At 40.6% G+C, this 18,750-nt stretch overlaps 1 protein-coding gene across 41 annotated transcripts in view; it reads right to left on the bottom strand.

Moving 5' to 3' along the window:
- Window positions 1–18,750, bottom strand: part of si:ch211-266g18.10 (microtubule-associated protein futsch) — a 176,543-nt gene that overhangs the window by 107,663 nt on the left and 50,130 nt on the right. For 39 of the 41 annotated variants that reach the window (XR_006658183.1, XR_006658182.1, XR_006658184.1 and 36 more), the window contains 3 exons: window positions 11,214–11,312; window positions 10,889–10,969; window positions 2,355–2,450 (listed from right to left, as the gene is read on the bottom strand). Coding sequence is in view for 36 of the 41 variants with exons in the window: in XM_041848386.1 (XP_041704320.1) it covers window positions 2,355–2,450; window positions 10,889–10,969; window positions 11,214–11,312 (276 nt within the window). In the remaining 5 variants the exon portion in view is untranslated. The remainder of the gene's footprint in view (window positions 1–2,354; window positions 2,451–10,888; window positions 10,970–11,213; window positions 11,313–18,750) is intronic. The other 2 variants (XM_045213076.1, XM_045213078.1) reach the window with 2 other exon arrangements.

The following is an 18,750-nucleotide window of genomic DNA, read 5'->3' as shown; positions in this document are numbered from 1 at the left end:
TGGCATTTGCAACGCCAGGGTTGTGGGTTCATTTCCCACGGGGGGCCAGTATGAAAATGTATGCACTCACTAACTGTAAGTCGCTCTGGATAAGAGCTAAAATGTAAAATGTAAACTCAGTGGCCTTGTGGTTTGAGTATCCGCCCTTGGCACTCAGCTTTAAGGAGATACATTAGGGGTAAGGCCCTGCAATAGAATAGGATCCTGTACATCAAGGTGCCTCACACTAAAACAAGAGATAGGCTCTGCTCCTATCAACCGTTCTGGCTCACACAAGCCAAGGCTTGTGCAAGGCTACTTACTTACTTGTGTTATGTCTTATACAGTGGGGAAAAAAAGTATTTAGTCAGCCACCAATTGTGCAAGTTCTCCCACTTAAAAATATGAGAGAGGCCTGTAATTTTCATCATAGGTACACGTCAACTATGACAGACAAAATGAGAAAAAGAAATCCAGAAAATCACATTGTAGGATTTTTAATGAATTTATTTGCAAATTATGGTGGAAAATAAGTATTTGGTCAATAACAAAAGTTTCTCAATACTTTGTTATATACCCTTTGTTGGCAATGACACAGGTCAAACGTTTTCTGTAAGTCTTCACAAGGTTTTCACACACTGTTGCTGGTATTTTGGCCCATTCCTCCATTCAGATCTCCTCTAGAGCAGTGATGTTTTGGGGCTGTCGCTGGGCAACACGGACTTTCAACTCCCTCCAAAGATTTTCTATGGGGTTGAGATCTGGAGACTGGCTAGGCCACTCCAGGACCTTGAAATGCTTCTTACGAAGCCACTTCTTCGTTGCCCGGGCGGTGTGTTTGGGATCATTGTCATGCTGAAAGACCCAGCCACGTTTCATCTTCAATGCCCTTGCTGATGGAAGGAGGTTTTCACTCAAAATCTCACGATACATGGGACCATTCATTCTTTCCTTTACACGGATCAGTCGTCCTGGTCCCTTTGCAGAAAAACAGCCCCAAAGCATGATGTTTCCACCCCCATGCTTCACAGTAGGTATGGTGTTCTTTGGATGCAACTCAGCATTCTTTGTCCTCCAAACACGACGTGTTGAGTTTTTACCAAAAGGTTCTATTTTGGTTTCATCTGACCATATGACATTCTCCCAATCCTCTTCTGGATCATCCAAATGCACTCTAGCAAACTTCAGACGGGCCTGGACATATACTGGCTTAAGCAGGGGGACACGTCTGGCACTGCAGGATTTGAGTCCCTGGCGGCGTAGTGTGTTACTGATGGTAGGCTTTGTTACTTTGGTCCCAGCTCTCTGCAGGTCATTCACTAGGTCCCCCCATGTGGTTCTGGGATTTTTGCTCACCGTTCTTGTGATCATTTTGACCCCACGGGGTGAGATCTTGTGTGGAGCCCCAGATCGAGGGAGATTATCAGTGGTCTTGTATGTCTTCCATTTCCTAATAATTGCTCCCACAGTTGATTTCTTCAAACCAAGCTGCTTACCTATTGCAGATTCAGTCTTCCCAGCCTGGTGCAGGTCTACAATTTTGTTTATGGTGTCCTTTGACAGCTCTTTGGTCTTGGCCATAGTGGAGTTTGGAGTGTGACTGTTTGAGGTTGTGGACAGGTGTCTTTTATACTAATAACAAGTTCAAACAGGTGCCATTAATACAGGTAACGAGTGGAAGACAGAGCAGCCTCTTAAAGAAGAAGTTACAGGTCTGTGAGAGCCAGAAATCGTGCTTGTTTGTAGGTGACCAAATACTTATTTTCCACCATAATTTGTAAATAAATTCATTAAAATCCTACAATGTGATTTTCTGGATTTTTTCTCCTCAATTTGTCTGTCATAGTTGACGTGTACCTATGATGAAAATTACAGGCCTCTCTCATCTTTTTAAGTGGGAGAACTTGCACAATTGGTGGCTGACTAAATACTTTTTTTCCCCACTGTAGATCAAATTAAGTGTTACCAGTTTAAAGAATACTTTTCATGTGCTAAACCATTAGCATCTTAAAACTACAGTCCTTTCCATTTCTGATATTGACCCATTGATACTAAATTAATGTAACTTATTAATGCCTCATGAGCACATGTGCACAACTGTCTGTCTAGATCATAACCCAAAAAACAAGGTTTTATTTATTTATCTATTTATTTTTCACCACCAACAAGAATGTAAACAATGTACATCTTCAAAAAGGTTAAAACGGTGAATGTCATGGACTGTCAGTCCTATGAATATGAATGTCTATGAATTTTAGTGGGGTTACATCTCCCTATCCCCATCTCTCAGCTGTATACCAAAACAAGTGTCAGGGACCTTGTTTTGTTGTTTTTCAAATCACAGACTAGCTTTACCTGTCCCGTAATAGCTTTACCTGCTTTATTAACATCAAGATGTTCTTTTTTCATGGTGGACACAACCACTTTTTCTTGTGCCTTCACCACCTTGACAGGCTTCTTGGATTCATCGTCTGAAAATAAAGGCAATGCAATATTAGATAATGGATGAATTCAGTTTCACATGTCAATTATTACTCGTTTCCATGCTAAGCCATTGCCTGGGTTGTTAGAAGACATCCAATTTGGTGCAACATGATACTGTACTCCACAGCAAAGCACTCAGGAAATGTTTAAGCACTGGAACTTATATAACATGTTTAATGTTCTTAAGGGGCATTTCATTCAAAAACCATTTTCCATTTCTTGGCAGTCCACCGTTACATGGTGTATTATTGTGTTTTTTCAGTTTCTCATGTAAATTATTACTTCCTTTCATGCAAAGCCATGGAGGGTTCTTGAAGACAAAACGTGTATCTGCCACTGAACTTTGTGTTAGGTGTAACATGGTACCACAGGGACGCATTCAGGAAATGTCACTTTTTATGGTACAGTAATTTAAAGCAAGAATCCGCAGGTCATGGGTTACACTATGCCGCCCCTCTAGTGTTTTTCACTTTGAACTAAAAAAAAGGGTTGAGCCCTGAGCCGCCTTGGGCTGGCCTTCTGAGCAAAGTGTGTACAGTGGGGGAAAAAAGTATTTAGTCAGCCACCAATTGTGCAAGTTCTCCCACTTAAAAAGATGAGAGAGGCCTGTAATTTTCATCATAGGTACACGTCAACTATGACAGACAAATTGAGGAGAAAAAATCCAGAAAATCACATTGTAGGATTTTAATGAATTTATTTACAAATTATGGTGGAAAATAAGTATTTGGTCACCTACAAACAAGCACGATTTCTGGCTCTCACAGACCTGTAACTTCTTCTTTAAGAGGCTGCTCTGTCTTCCACTCGTTACCTGTATTAATGGCACCTGTTTGAACTTGTTATTAGTATAAAAGACACCTGTCCACAACCTCAAACAGTCACACTCCAAACTCCACTATGGCCAAGACCAAAGAGCTGTCAAAGGACACCATAAACAAAATTGTAGACCTGCACCAGGCTGGGAAGACTGAATCTGCAATAGGTAAGCAGCTTGGTTTGAAGAAATCAACTGTGGGAGCAATTATTAGGAAATGGAAGACATACAAGACCACTGATAATCTCCCTCGATCTGGGGCTCCACACAAGATCTCACCCCGTGGGGTCAAAATGATCACAAGAACGGTGAGCAAAAATCCCAGAACCACACGGGGGGACCTAGTGAATGACCTGCAGAGAGCTGGGACCAAAGTAACAAAGCCTACCATCAGTAACACACTACGCCGCCAGGGACTCAAATCCTGCAGTGCAAGACGTGTCCCCCTGCTTATGCCAGTACATGTCCAGGCCCGTCTGAAGTTTTCTAGAGTGCATTTGGATGATCCAGAAGAGGATTGGGAGAATGTCATATGGTCAGATGAAACCAAAATAGAACTTTTTGGTAAAAACTCAACTCGTCGTGTTTGGAGGACAAAGAATGCTGAGTTGCATCCGAAGAACACCATACCTACTGTGAAGCATGGGGGTGGACGACTGATCCGTGTAAAGGAAAGAATGAATGGGGCCATGTATCGTGAGATTGAGTGAAAACCTCCTTCCATCAGCAAGGGCATTGAAGATGAAACGTGGCTGGGTCTTTCAGCATGACAATGATCCCAAACACACTGCCCGGGCAACGAAGGAGTGGCTTTGTAAGAAGCATTTCAAGGTCCTGGAGTGGCCTAGCCAGTCTCCAGATCTCAACCCCATAGAAAATCTTTGGAGGGAGTTGAAAGTCCGTGTTGCCCAGCGACAGCCCCAAAACATCACTGCTCTAGAGGAAATCTGCATGGAGGAATGGGCCAAAATACCAGCAACAGTGTGTGAAAACCTTGTGAAGATTTACAGAAAACGTTTGACCAACAAAGGGTATATAAAAAAGTATTGAGAAACTTTTGTTATTGACCAAATACTTATTTTCATTGCCAACAAAGGGTATATAAAAAAGTATTGAGAAACTTTTGTTATTGACCAAATACTTATTTTCCACCATAATTTGCAAATAAATTCATTAAAAATCCTACAATGTGATTTTCTGGATTTCCTTTTCTCATTTTGTCTGTCATAGTTGACGTGTACCTATGATGAAAATTACAGGCCTCTCTCATCTTTTTAAGTGGGAGAACTTGCACAATTGGTGGCTGACTAAATACTTTTTTCCCCACTGTATTTGCGTTAAATCCCGCCTACTCAAATGACCCTGCTGCCATGGTCCCGGAGCGGAATTGAAAGTCACTTGCAAGCTAGTTAAAGTTATAGCTGCCAGAAACAAACACAGAGCAGACAAAGACGACAAACTAGCGAACTTGTTTACAGATATACTGTCCTTGTAGCAGGGACAAATTAAACAAGCATAATTCTCGGTTCTTGGATCTGAATCAACTCGACCCCCCCCCCAAAAAAAAAAGAAGCCAGAAAAAGACTGAAAATGTTTACATTGGAATTCATTTTGAAAGGTGGAAGAGTGACGCCGAAATGGCTACTGTTCTAATAGTCTAGTAGGTAAGTGTTTGGTTGTGTTTTTAGCCTGCTAGCAATGTTAGCTGCTAACCTTAGTGTGTTCAATGTTCAAGCTAGCTAACACAGCTACTTAGCCAGGTAGCTAACATCTTCTGTATTCGGACTGTTTTGTACTCAAAGGAATCTAATGATAACATCATGTAGCTACACTGCAGAATTCCCCAAGATGCCCAATAGCTTTATTTCAACTACACTGGACAAAAATATAAATGCAACACGCAACAATTTTAAAGATTTTACTGAGTTAGAGTTCATAAAAGGAAATCTGTCAATTGAAATAAATTCAATAGGCCATAATCTATGGAATTCAAATGAAACTGTTGGTCACAGATGCACTATATACAGTGGCATGCAAAAGTATTCAACCCCCTTGGCATTTATCCTATTTTGTTGACTATCAACCTGGAATTAAAATTGATTTTTTGGGGGTTTATATCATTTGATTTACACAACAAGCCTACCACTTTGAAGATGCAAAATATGTTTTATTGTGAAAAAAACAAGAAATAAGACAAAAAAAACAGAAAACTTGAGAGTGCATAACTATTCACCCCCCCCAAAGTCAATACTTTGTAGAACCACCATTTGCAGCCACTCTGCCACAATGCATAGTGCCAACTGTAAAGTTTGGTGGAGGTGCAATAATTATATGGGGCTGATTTTCATGGTTCGGGCTAGGCCCCTATGTTCCAGTGATGGGAAATCTTAATGCTACAGCATACAATGGCATTCTAGACGGTATTTTGCTTCCAACTTTCTGGCAACAGTTTGAGGAAGGCCCTTTCCTGTTTCAGCCTGACCATTCCCCCGTGCACAAAGTAAGGTCCGTACAGAAATGGGTTGTCGAGATCGGTGTGGAAGAACTTGGCTGGCCTACACAGAGCCCTGACCTCAACCTCATCGAACACCTTTGGGATGAATTGGAACGTCGACTAAGAGCCAGGCCTAATTGACCAACATCAGTGCCCGACCTCACTAATGCTGTTGTGGCTGAATGGAAGCAAGTCCCCACAGCAATGTTCCAACGTCTAGCGGAAAGCCGTTATAGCAGCAAAGGGGGGACCAACTCTATATTAATGCTCATGATTTTGGAATTAGATGTTCGACGAGCAGGTGTCCACATACCTTTGGTCATGTAGTGTACCTTAAAAAAAGTTAGGGGTGTGGATCAGAAAACCTGTCAGTATCTGGTGTGACCACCATTTGCCTCATGCAGCGCAACACTTCTCCTTTACATAGATTTGATCAAGCTATTGATTGTGGCCTGTGAAATGTTTCCCATTCCTCTGCAATGGCTGTGAAAGTGGCTGGATATTGACGGGAACACACTCTCAATCCAGAGCATCCCAAACTTGCTCAATGGACGACATGTCTGGGGAGTATGCATGCCACGGAAGAACTGGGACATTTTCAGCTTATAGGAATTGTGTACAGAACCTTGCGACATGGGGCTGTGCAATATCATGCTGAAACATGAGATGATGGCGGTGGATGAATGGCACGACAAGCCTCAGGATCTTGTCACGGTATCTCTGTCAATTCAAATTGCCATCGATAAAATGCAATTGTGTTCGTTGTCCATAGCTTATGTCTGTCCATACCATAACACCACCGCCATCATGGGGCACTCTGTTCACAACGTTGACATCAGCAAACCCCTCGTCCACACACGCTGTCTGCCATCTGCCCGGCACCGTTGAAACCGGGATTAATCTGTGAAGTGCACACTTCTCCAGCGTGACAGTGGCCATCGAAGGTGAGCATTTGCCCACTGAATTCGGTTAAGACGCCGAACTGCTGTCAGGTCAAGACCCTGGTGAGGACGACGAGCACGCAGATGAGCTTCCCTGAGACGGTTTCTGACAGATGGTGCAGACATTCTTCGGTTGTGCAAACCCACAGCTGTCCGATGACTGGTCTCAGGCGATCCCGCAGGTGAAGAAGTCAGATTTGGAGGACCTGGGCTGGCATGGTTACACGTGGTCTTTGGTTGTGAGGCCGGTTGGACGTACTGCCAAATTCTCTCAAACGACAGACATCTGTGGCATTGTGTTGTATGACAAAACTGCACATTTTAGAGTGGCCTATTGTTGTTCCCAGCACAAGGTGCACCAGTGTAATCATGCCGTTTAATTAGCTTCTTGATATGCCACACCTGTCAGGTGTATGGATTATCTTGGCTAAGGAGAAATACTCACTAACAGGGATGTGAACAAATTTGTGCACAAAATTTGAGGAGAAGAAGCATATTTTCTGGGATATTTTATTTCAGCTCAGACTGTTGACATAATGTTTGTGTGTTTGGTTTGTAGGTAATAATGCTAACTAGCTAGGTGGTCTACAACATTTTGGGCGCAGGACCACCCCCCAAAAAAGCAACTATCTAGAAAATTTGGTACAGTATCATCACACAAACATGTATTTCTCAGGGAGATACTGGTGGAGACAGTCGGAATTCGAGGGAACCTGAAGCTGTACAAGTTGTGGTTGCACAAAACCCCAACACTGCAAGAGAGGTAAGAAATGCTGTATGCATTTTATGTTATGCTTTGTGATTCAATTATTATTTTGTTGGTAATCGACCAAAATAGTTAGCTATGTTTGCCTGTTCAGCACACTGCCTGCCTATATACAGCATTCATCCCTACCTAGTGTGAACTACCCACCAGAATATCCAGCGTAGTCAGCCAAGTAAACAATGGCGCATCTGCATAAATATGTTATCAAATCAAAATCAACGTTTATTTGGCATATATACAGGATACAGTGCGGTTTAAACCGGAATATCAGATTGCATTGTACCGTGTACTATTAAAGTAACAATTTGTTCTATGTTATCCCACACAGTGCAAACAACCCCCACAGACTCGTGCCTCCTGTCCCCGCTACCAACCAAGCAAAAGTATCTCCAGGAACATCAGTGTAAAGGGCTTGGTAGGAAACCTTTGTTCATACAGAATGGCATATATTACGCTTGTTACAAGTATTTTCCCTTTTCCTGATGAAATTAATATAAAATTACATTGAGTTACTATATTACCTACTTCCTCTCTCTCAGGTGAGACCATGGCCAGTATACTATCTTCCTCTCTCTCTCAGGTGAGACCATGGCCAGTATGTTACCAACCATGAAATTATTGATGGCGAATTGATGGTTCAATTCATAAACGGTGCGTACATTCTATAATTTACTCATATTCATTTACATTTTAGTCATTTAGCAGACGCTCTTATCCAGAGCGACTTACAGTTAGTAGGTGCATACATTATTATTATTACATTTTTTTATACTGGCCCCCCGTGGGAATCGAACCCACAACCTTGGCGTTGCAAACGCCATGCTCTACCAACTGAGCTACATCCCTGCCGGCCATTCCCTCCCCTATCCTGGACGACGCTGGGTCAATTGTGCGCCGCCCCATGGGTCTCCCGGCTGCAGCCGGCTACGACAGAGCCTGGATTCCATCAATTTTACGTTATCAAATCAAAATCAAAGTTTATTTGGCATATATACAGGATACAGTGTGGTGTGTATGGGAATATGACATTGCATTTTACCATGTACTATTGAAGTAACAATTTGTTTTATGTTTTCCCACACAGTTCTAACAACTCCCACAGACGTGGCCTCGTCCCTCCTGTCCCACTACCAACCAAGCAAGAGTTTCTCCAGGAGTGTAAAGGGCTTGGAAGGAAACTTTTGTTCATACAGAATGGCAGACATTACACTCGTTACAAGTATGTTCCCTTTTCCTGCAGAAACTTGAGAAATGGATATACAATTACACTGAGTTAGAATCAATACCATGAAAACTTGGTTTGGAAAGGCAATTGACAGTTGCGCTAAGTGATTTCAATACATGTCAGTATCAACACTGCTGGAGTAACAGAACCATGGATGACTTGGACTAGTTGCTGCATGATAAAAAAACGGACCAAATAAAATCCAAATTTTCATTTTAATTCACAATTGAAAACTTGTATAAGGTAAAAGTGACCGTTTAAAAAAAAAAAAGACAATTACAACTAAACACTTGAACTTAAATAAAACACACATACAAGGCAGGACATACAGTGCCTTGCAAAAGTATTCATCCCCTTGGCGTTTTTCCTATTTTGTTGCATTATAACCTGTAATTTAAATGGATTTTTATTTGGATTTCATTTAATGGACATACACAAAATAGTCCAAATTGGTGAAGTGAAAAAAATTACTTGTTTCAAAAATTCTAAAAAATAAATAACGGAAAAGTGGTGCATGCATATATATTCACCCCCTTTGCTATGAAGCCCCTAAATAAGATCTGGTGCAACCAATTACCTTCACAAGTCACATAATTAGTTAAATAAAGTCAACCTGTGTGCAATCTAAATGTCACATGATCTGTCACATGATCTCAGTATATATACACATCTGTTCTGAAAGGCCCCAGAGTCTGTAACACCACCAAGCAAGTGGCACCATGAAGACCAAGTAGCTCTCCAAACAGGTCAGGGACAAAGTTGTGGAGATGTACAGATCAGGGTTGCACCATTAAATCCATTACATTTTTTTTGGTCTATTTCTTGTTTGTTTCACAATAAAAAATATTTTGCATCTTCAAAGTGGTAGGCATGTTGTGTAAATCAAATGATACAAACCCCCCAAAAAATCAATTTTAATTCCAGGCTGTAAGGTAACAAAATAGGAAAAATGCCAAGGGGGGTGAATACTTTCGCAAGCCACTGTATGTGGTGTTGTAACCTTCCTATTGCTTGATGGCCCATAGTCCACCAATATTTCATGCAGATGAGCCATTGTTTACTTGACTGGATATTCATTTCAGTCATTCTGGTGGGTAGTTCACACTAGGTATGAATCAATGCTGTATATAGGCAGGCATTGTGCTGAACAGGCAAACATAGCTAACTATTTTGGTCGATTATCAGCAAAATAATGATTGAGTCACAAAGCATAACAAAAAATGCATACAGCATTTCTTACCTCTCTTCCAGTGTTGGAGTTTGCACAACCACAACTTGTACAGTTCCCTCTAAATCAGACTGTCTCCACCAGTATCTCCCTGAGAAATAAGTTTGTGTGACGTTACTGTACTAAATCTTATAGCTAGGGGTGGTCCTGGGCCGAAAATGCTGTTGACCACCTAGTTAGCTAGCATTATCATCTACAAACCAAACACAAATGTTATCATGTCAACAATCTGTATATCTAGTTTTAGCTAGCTAACATTAGCTAGTTGAAATAAAGGCATTCGGCATCTTGTGGGGTATATGCAGTGTAGATACATGATCCTATCATTAGATTCCTTTGAGTAAAAAACAGTCTGAATACAGAAGATGTTAGCTAGCTATCTAAGTAGCCATGTTAGCTAGTGTGAACATTGAACACACTAAGGTTAGCAGCTAACGTAGCTAGCAGACTAAAAACGCAACCAATCACTTACCTACCAGTTCATGAGAACGGTGGCCATTTTGGCATCACTCCTCCACCTTTCAAAATTCATTCCAATGTTTATCTGGTTTGGGCACGAGCCATGTTTTTGTCGCTTCTTTTTATCTTTTGGGGTCGAGTTGATTCAGAACTGAGAATGATGCTTGTTTCTTTTGTCCCTGCTACAAGGGCAGTTTATCTGCAAACAAGTTAGCTATCTTTTTGGCTTTGTCTGCAACGTTAGCTAGCTTGCAAGTTCGGGGCCATGGCAGCAGGGTCATTCGAGTAGGGAGAATTTAACGCAAAGAAGCACCTTCCCCAGAAGGCCAGCCCAAGGTAGCTCAGGGCTCAACGCCCTTGTTTCCGTTCAAAGTGAAAAACACTACACAAGAAGTCGGGGCGGCACAGGGTCTCCCATGACCTGCGCATTCCTGCTTTAAATTACGTGTTCAATGGGGTTACAAAGACATACAACAATAAATAATAGTGGCATACCAGATTTCCAAAGAGTTGACTCAACATCCTTCTTTGTCTCCTTCACGTTTTTGTACACCTTCTTTTTGGGTTCCACCACAACTATAATTAAATCGTGATTGAGTCATGTTAATAAACCTTCCAGTTTCTATCTAGAAATGACAATGTTTGTATCATGTATTGTATGCTAACGTAAAAAATGTGATATATTTTAAATCCAAAGTAACCCAAATACACATAAGTCACAAGTAACCCAAATACACATAAGTCACATGCTTGATATTATATTTAGCCTAGGAACCTCACATATTTGACATTTCACAGGAATAAACAAGGTATGCTATACCGGTCTTGTTGAAAAAGTCATGAATGACTTTCTTCTTCAAATGTTTAGTCTCATTTTTCGTCTCTTTCTCCTCTCTGGTAGGCTTCTTTATGGGTTTTTCTAAATGTAGTGATAACATACATTTTTTAGACACATTGTCATTGGATCCCTGAAACTTCTCTAGTTAACTTTTTGACATTAGATCATACAGATTCTATGTAAATGTTATGACATTTTGGGGAAAGGGTGTACAACGTTTTTGCATGTGAGCGTTTCTGCAAGCGTTTTTGTATGCATTTGCATAGTCATTAGAAAATCTGTCATATTTTCAATACAATGAAATATGAACAGAAAGTTGTAATGATATGCAGTTGACTTGCAGTTTGTTATTCTACCACTAGGTGTGAGCGGTATAATGGGTATTGAACAACAACAGTGCTTTATAACAGTTGAAAGGTCATGTAAACACTAAACTTTAAGCTCCTCATAACGTGAGCTTGATAATAAATGAATAGCACAAGCTAGCTGTTCGTTAAGAGTATGTTTTCTTATTGAAATCTGATGAACATTACAGTGCCTTCAGAAATTATTCACACTCCTTGACTTTTTCCACATTTTGTTGTGTTACAGCCTTAATTTATAATTAATTAAATTGAGATTTTTCTTCACTGGCCTACATGCAATACCCCATCATTTCAAAGTGGATTTTTTAAACAAATGCATTATAAATGAAACTATGAAATATCTTGAGTCAGTAAGTATTCAACCCTGTTGTTATGGCAAGCCTAAATAAGTTCAGTAGTACAAATGTACAAGTCACATAATAAGTTGCATGGACTCACTCTGTGTGCAATAATAGTGTTGAACATGACTTTTTACCCCACACATACAATCATCTTTAATGTCCCTCAGTTGATCAGTGAATTTCAAACACAGATTCAACCACAAAGACCAGGGAGGTTTTCCAATGCCTCGCAAAGGAGGGCACCTATTGGTAGATTGGTAAAAAACTAAACATGGATGGTGTATCAATACACTCAGTCACTATAAAGATACATGCGTCCTTCCTAACTCAGTTGCTGGAGAGGAAGGAAACCGCTCAGGGATTTCACCATGAGGCCAATGGTGACTTTAAAACAGCTACAGAGTTTAATGGCTGTGATAGGAGAAAACTAAGGATGGATCAACAACATTGTCGATTAGGTTAGTATTGTGGAGAAATTACAGAGTGAAAAGAAGGAAGCCTGTACAGAAAAAAAATATTCGAAAACATGCGTCCTGTTTGCAACAAAGCACTAAAGTAATACTACAGAGAAATGTGGTAAAGCAATTAACTTTTTGTCCTGAATACAAAGTGTTATATTTGGGGTAAATCCAATACAACACATTACTGATTACCACTCTCCATATTTTCTAGCATAGTGGTGGCTGCATCATGTTATGGGTATGCTTGTAATCGTTAAGGACTGGGGAGTTTTTCAGGACCAAAACGAAATGGAATGGAGCGAAGCAAAGGCAAAATCCTAGATAAAAACCTGGTTCAGTTTGCTTTCCTGCAGACACTAGGAGATTAATTCACCTTTCAGCAAGACAATAACCTTAAACACAAGTTGCTTACCAAGAAGACAGTGAATGTTCCTGAGTTACAGTTTTGACTTAAATCTGCTTTTGAAAAGAATAATGGGCAAATATTGTACAATTCAGGTGTGCTAAGCTCTTACAGAATTACCCAGAAAGACTTGCAACTGTAATCGCTGCCAAAAGACTCAGGGTTATGAATACTTACAGTATGTCAATGAAATATTTGCAACATTTTCAATAAAACAAGTTTTCACTTTGTCATTATGGGTTATTGTATGTACTGTAGATGGGTGAGAAAAAAAACATATATTTAAATCAATTTTTAATTCAGGCTGTAACACAACAAAATGTTGAATAAGTCAAGGGGTATGAATACTTTCTGAAGGCACTGTATATTGTACCAGGAGTGGTAATCTCTGTTTAACATTGTGAAACTCGACATTGATACGTTGAAGCCACCGTGAGCTACAACTCACAGGAAATGTCGACTGCAATGGATAACTTTCTAACAGCATTTCCAGCTGTACATGGCGGCCATCAGGATGGAAAATAAACCGGACGCAAGGAAAACAGCGTTTCTACTGACAATAGCAGGGCCACAAGTCATCGAAGTCTTCAACACATTTGCATTTGCTAATGCAGACGACACAACTGGAGGAGAGTTATGTTTCGTTCACTGATACATCAACAATCAGACACTTTTGATAGCTTTTCACAGATCTGAAACTGAAAGCGCAAACCTAATCTTAAATCATCAGTGATTTGTGACCAGATTGTATTTGGTATCGATGACAATAAAGTCAGGGAAAGGCTACTAAGATATAACTGAAATTAATTAAGAGGATGCTGTAAAAATATGCCATGCAAGTGATCTAGCTCAGTAGCACGCAAAGACTGAATGCATCAGTAGTCAGTGAGAAAAGCGGCTGTCAGAGCTGTATCAAAAGGAAAGAAACGTGGACTACAACGAAACAGCAGGAGGAAGGAACATTTAGCTGAAAACGCTGTGGTCTTCAGCATCAGCCAAGGCAATGCTCGCAAACACAAAGGATAAAATGTGAATGTGGGTATGGTTACATGTGACAATGACAGAATGTGCAGCCCTCAGGTAAAGGTCCAATGAAACTGTTTTTATCTCAACAATGATGATGGGTAACAATTACTGTGATTGTTTTCAATTAAAATGGTCAAAAAGCAACAAAAAACAGCTTCTTAGCAAAGAACAATTTCTCAAGCAAGAATTTTGCTAGGACTGTCTGGGAGTGGTCTGAGTAGGGAGGGGAAAATGGAAAACTAGCTGTTATTGGCAGAGAGATTTGGAACTCTCTTTCTTAGTGGTCTATTAACTAATTTACTGCCAAAACAGGCTGACATTTCAGGCAGTCTTTTCAAACAGCTCTTACACTAAAAGAGCATTATAATACATTTTCACAATTTCACAGTAATATTCCAACTTCATAGTGTGGAAATATATATACAGTGGGGAGAACAAGTATTTGATACACTGCCGATTTTGCAGGTTTTCCTACTTACAAAGCATGTAGAGGTCTGTCATTTTTATCATAGGTACACTTCAACTGTGAGAGACGGAATCTAAAACAAAAGTCCAGAAAATCACATTGTATGATTTTTAAGTAATTAATTTGCATTTTATTGCATGACATAAGTATTTGATACATCAGAAAAGCAGAACTTAATATTTGGTACAGAAACCTTTGTTTGCAATTACAGAGATCATACGTTTCCTGTAGGTCTTGACCAGGTTTGCACACACTGCAGCCTTCTCCAGATCCTTCAGGTTTCGGGGCTGTCGCTGGGCAATACAGACTTTCAGCTCCCTCCAAAGATGTTCTATTGGGTTCAGGTCTGGAGACTGGCTAGGCAACTCCAGGACCTTGAGATGCTTCTTACGGAGCCACTCCTTAGTTGCCCTGGCTGTGTGTTTCGGGTCGTTGTCATGATGGAAGACCCAGCCACGACCCATCTTCAGTGCTCTTACTGAGGGAAGGAGGTTGTTGGCCAAGATCTTGCGATACATGGTCCCATCCATCCTCCCCTCAATACGGTGCAGTCGTCCTGTCCCCTTTGCAGAAAAGCATCCCCAAAGAATGATGTTTCCACCTCCATGTTTTACGGTTGGGATGGTGTTCTTGGGGTTGTACTCATCCTTCTTCTTCCTCCAAACACGGCGAGTGGAGTTTAGACCAAAAAGCTCTGTTTTTGTCTCATCAGACCACATGACCTTCTCCCATTCCTCCTCTGGATCATCCAGATGGTCATTGGCAAACTTCAGATGGGCCTGGACATGCGCTGGCTTGAGCAGGGGGACCTTGCGTGCGCTGCAGGATTTTTATCCATGACGGCGTAGTGTGTTACTAATGGTTTTCTTTGAGACTGTGGTCCCAGTTCTCTTCTGGTCATTGACCAGGTCCTGCCGTGTAGTTCTGGGCTGATCCCTCACCTTCCTCATGATCATTGATGCCCCACGAGGTGAGATCTTGCATGGAGCCCCAGACCGAGGGTGATTGACCATCATCTTGAACTTCTTCCATTTTCTTATAATTGTGCCAACAGTTGTTGCCTTCTCACCAAGCTGCTTGCCTATTGTCCTGTAGCCCATCCCAGCCTTGTGCAGGTCTACAATATTTTCCATGATGTCCTTACACAGCTCTCTGGTCTTGGCCATTATGGAGAGGTTGGAGTCTGTTTGATTGAGTGTGTGGACAGGTGTCTTTTATACAGGTAACGAGTTCAAACAGGTGCAGTTAATACAGGTAATGAGTGGAGAACAGGAGGGCTTCTTAAAGAAAAACTAACAGGTCTGTGAGAGCCGGAATTCTTACTGGTTGGTAGGTGATCAAATACTTATGGCATGCAATAAAATGCAAATTAATTACTTAAAAATCATACAACGTGATTTTCTGGATTTTTGTTTTAGATTCCATCTCTCACAGTTGAAGTGTACCTATGATAAATTACAGACCTCTACATGCTTTGTAAGTAGGAAAACCTGCAAAATCGGCAGTGTATCAAATACTTGTTCTCCCCACTGTATATAAAACACAGGTAAATCACGTTTTTAACTGCACTGGGCCTGTAGCTCTTTACAAATGGCACATTTGGGGGTTGATAAACGCCTAAATCGGAACACAACGGCTGTACAGTAACATGCTATATATGACGTCAGAGCTCTGGCTCTGCATTTCAGAGCGTTGTATGGGTTTTGACAGACAGCTGTTCTAAACTTCAGCACTTTGTGTGACAAGGAGATGCCCCCATCCCTCCCGCTAATTGGACAACTTTAGCAAATATTTTGTTGTCTGAGTGAGGGAAATGCTGTAAATTAAGAGGACTCAATGTATTTTGAAATATGAGAAGTTGAGGATTATAATAAATACTACTTTGATGTCATAAAAGCAAGCCAAACACCAGTGAGTCCAAATGTGCACTTTACATTTCCATGTCCTAAAACTCATGTGGTACACAGTGTCAACGTTTATGATCACTATGTTTTATGAACAGTTACAAGATGACATGGCATCATACCCTGGGTTGTTCTGAACAGAATGAGTCTATGTTTTTTCTATTATGAAGACAAACATAGGCAACTGAATGCACTCATGACTATGCGCACCAAAATTATAATCAGTTTCCCTGAATTGCATTGTGAAAACCTACCACTATAGTATCGTGTTTTATAACTAAGTTATTCATGTTGGCAATAGAACAAGCTTTCAAATGATGCCCACCTGTCCCAGATTGACATTTACAATGGACAGTTTTTTGGATTGCATAAATAACAACAGTAATTGTGTGATGGCGGGGATGCAGGGTTGTGTTCCAAACAAAACAACTACAAGTGTGGTTGCTCTAGTTCCTCAACTGCACAGCTAGGAGAGCTAAAAAAAGCACCTTATAGTTGAAGCATCTTCTTTGAGTCATAAAAGTGCATTGAAATTACTTAGGAACTGTGCACACTTTGGAGAGGTGTGTGGCCACTTGGAGACACCAGTTAGTCCTCTCACTAAAACCCTTGTAATTATTTTGTCTTATGTTGCACCTACCCCACATTTTCCAGGTACACTACCATTCAAAAGTTTGGGGTCACTTCGAAATGTCCTTGTTGTCCACATATTTGGTCCATTAAAATAACATCAAATTGATCAGAAATACAGTGTAGACATTGTTAATGTTGTAAATGGCTATTGTAGCTGGAAACTGCTGATTTTTTAGGGAATATCTACATAGACGTACAGAGGCCCATTATCAGCAACCATCAGTCCTGTGTTCCAATGGCACGTTGTGTTTGCTAATCCAAGTTTATCATTTTAAAAGGCTAATTGATCATTAGAAACCCATTTGCAATTATGTTAGCACAGCTGAAAACTGTTGTGCTGATTAAAGAAGCAATAAAACTGGCCTTCTTGAGACTAGTTGAGTATCTGGAGCATCAGCAATTGTGGGTTCAATTACAAGCTCAAAATGGCCAGAAACAAATAACTTTCTTCTGAAACTCGTCAGTCTATTCTTGTTCTGAGAAATGAAGGCTATTCCAGTTTGAAAAAACAGACGCCTCACAGGTCCTCAACTGGAAGCTTCATTAAATAGTACCCGCAAAACACCAGTCTCACCGTCAAACAGTGAAGAGGCGACTCTGGGATGCTGATCTTCTAGGCAGAGTTACAAAGAAATAGCCATATCTTAGATTGGCCAATAAAAAGAAAAGATTAAGATGGGCAAAAAAACACAGACACTGGACAGAGGAAGATTGGAAAAAAGTGTTATGGACAGACGAATCAAAGTTTGAGGTGTTCGGATCACAAAAAAGAACATTTGTGAGACGCAGACCAAATGAAAAGATGCTGAGGAGTGCTTGATGCCATCTGTCAAGCATGGTGGAGGCAATGTGATGGTCTGGTGGTGCTTTGGTGGTGGTAAATTGGGAGATTTGTACAGGGTAAAAGGGATCTTGAAGAAGGAAGGCTATCACTCCATTTTCCAACGCCAGGCGCTTGATTGGAGCCAATTTCCTCCTACAACAGGACAATGACCCAAAGCACAGCTCCAAACTATGCAATAACTATTTAGGGAAGAAGCAGTCAGCTGGTATTCTGTCTATAATGCAGAGGCCAGCACAGTCACCGGATCTCAACCCTATTGAGCTGTTGTGGGAGCAGCTTGACCGTATGGTACGTAAGAAGTGCCAATCCAACTTGTGCGAGGTGCTTTAGGAAGCATGGGGTGAAATCTCTTCAGATTACATCAACAAATTGACAACTAGAATGCCAAAGGTCTGCAAGGCTGTAAATGGAGGATTATTTGACGAAAGCGAAGTTTGAAGGACACAATTATTATTTCTATTAACAATCATTATTTCTAACCATTATTTCTTCCTATGCATGTTGCTATATTTCCTATTCAAACCCATTTCATGTGTGTTTTCATGGAAAACAAGGACATTTCTAAGTGACCCCAAACTTTTGAATGGTAGTGTATATTCTTATCATCCACAAATGCAGCGAAAAGTACAGTAAATGTAAAAAGCACATAAAATGAACAGTGTAATGTTTGGATTCAGTCTTGAGTCAGGTGAACTGGTGTGTCCTCACCTTTGGTCTAATAATTTTCCCATAATCTCAAAACTGTTACTACCATGGTTGTGCATTTGCTTTTCATATTTCGTCTGTATGAAACATTTAAATGTAGCACTATCCATATAGGCCAATTCGCATGAGTGTAAAGGGTTAAAGAAAATACTCAACAGACACAGGTCAATGCAGTAGTGGAGGACAAATGGATAGTACCCCTACAGGTTAATGGGAAATTAATTGCATTGAATCTAGACACTGGGTCAAAAGCAAACTTAATCAATGGCATCAAAGCGATGACAGAAAGGCTACAGACACACAGTGTTTTGTGTCAATGGACAGACCATTGACACAAAAGGAATATGCTGACTCAAGGTGGTTGTTAAAGG

The sequence above is a fragment of the Coregonus clupeaformis genome, unplaced genomic scaffold (genome assembly GCF_020615455.1).
Source record: "Coregonus clupeaformis isolate EN_2021a unplaced genomic scaffold, ASM2061545v1 scaf0077, whole genome shotgun sequence".
Taxonomy (NCBI): domain Eukaryota; kingdom Metazoa; phylum Chordata; class Actinopteri; order Salmoniformes; family Salmonidae; genus Coregonus; species Coregonus clupeaformis.
The sequence above is the reverse complement of the archived record's forward strand: the minus strand, read 5'-3'. Positions and strand labels throughout refer to the sequence as shown.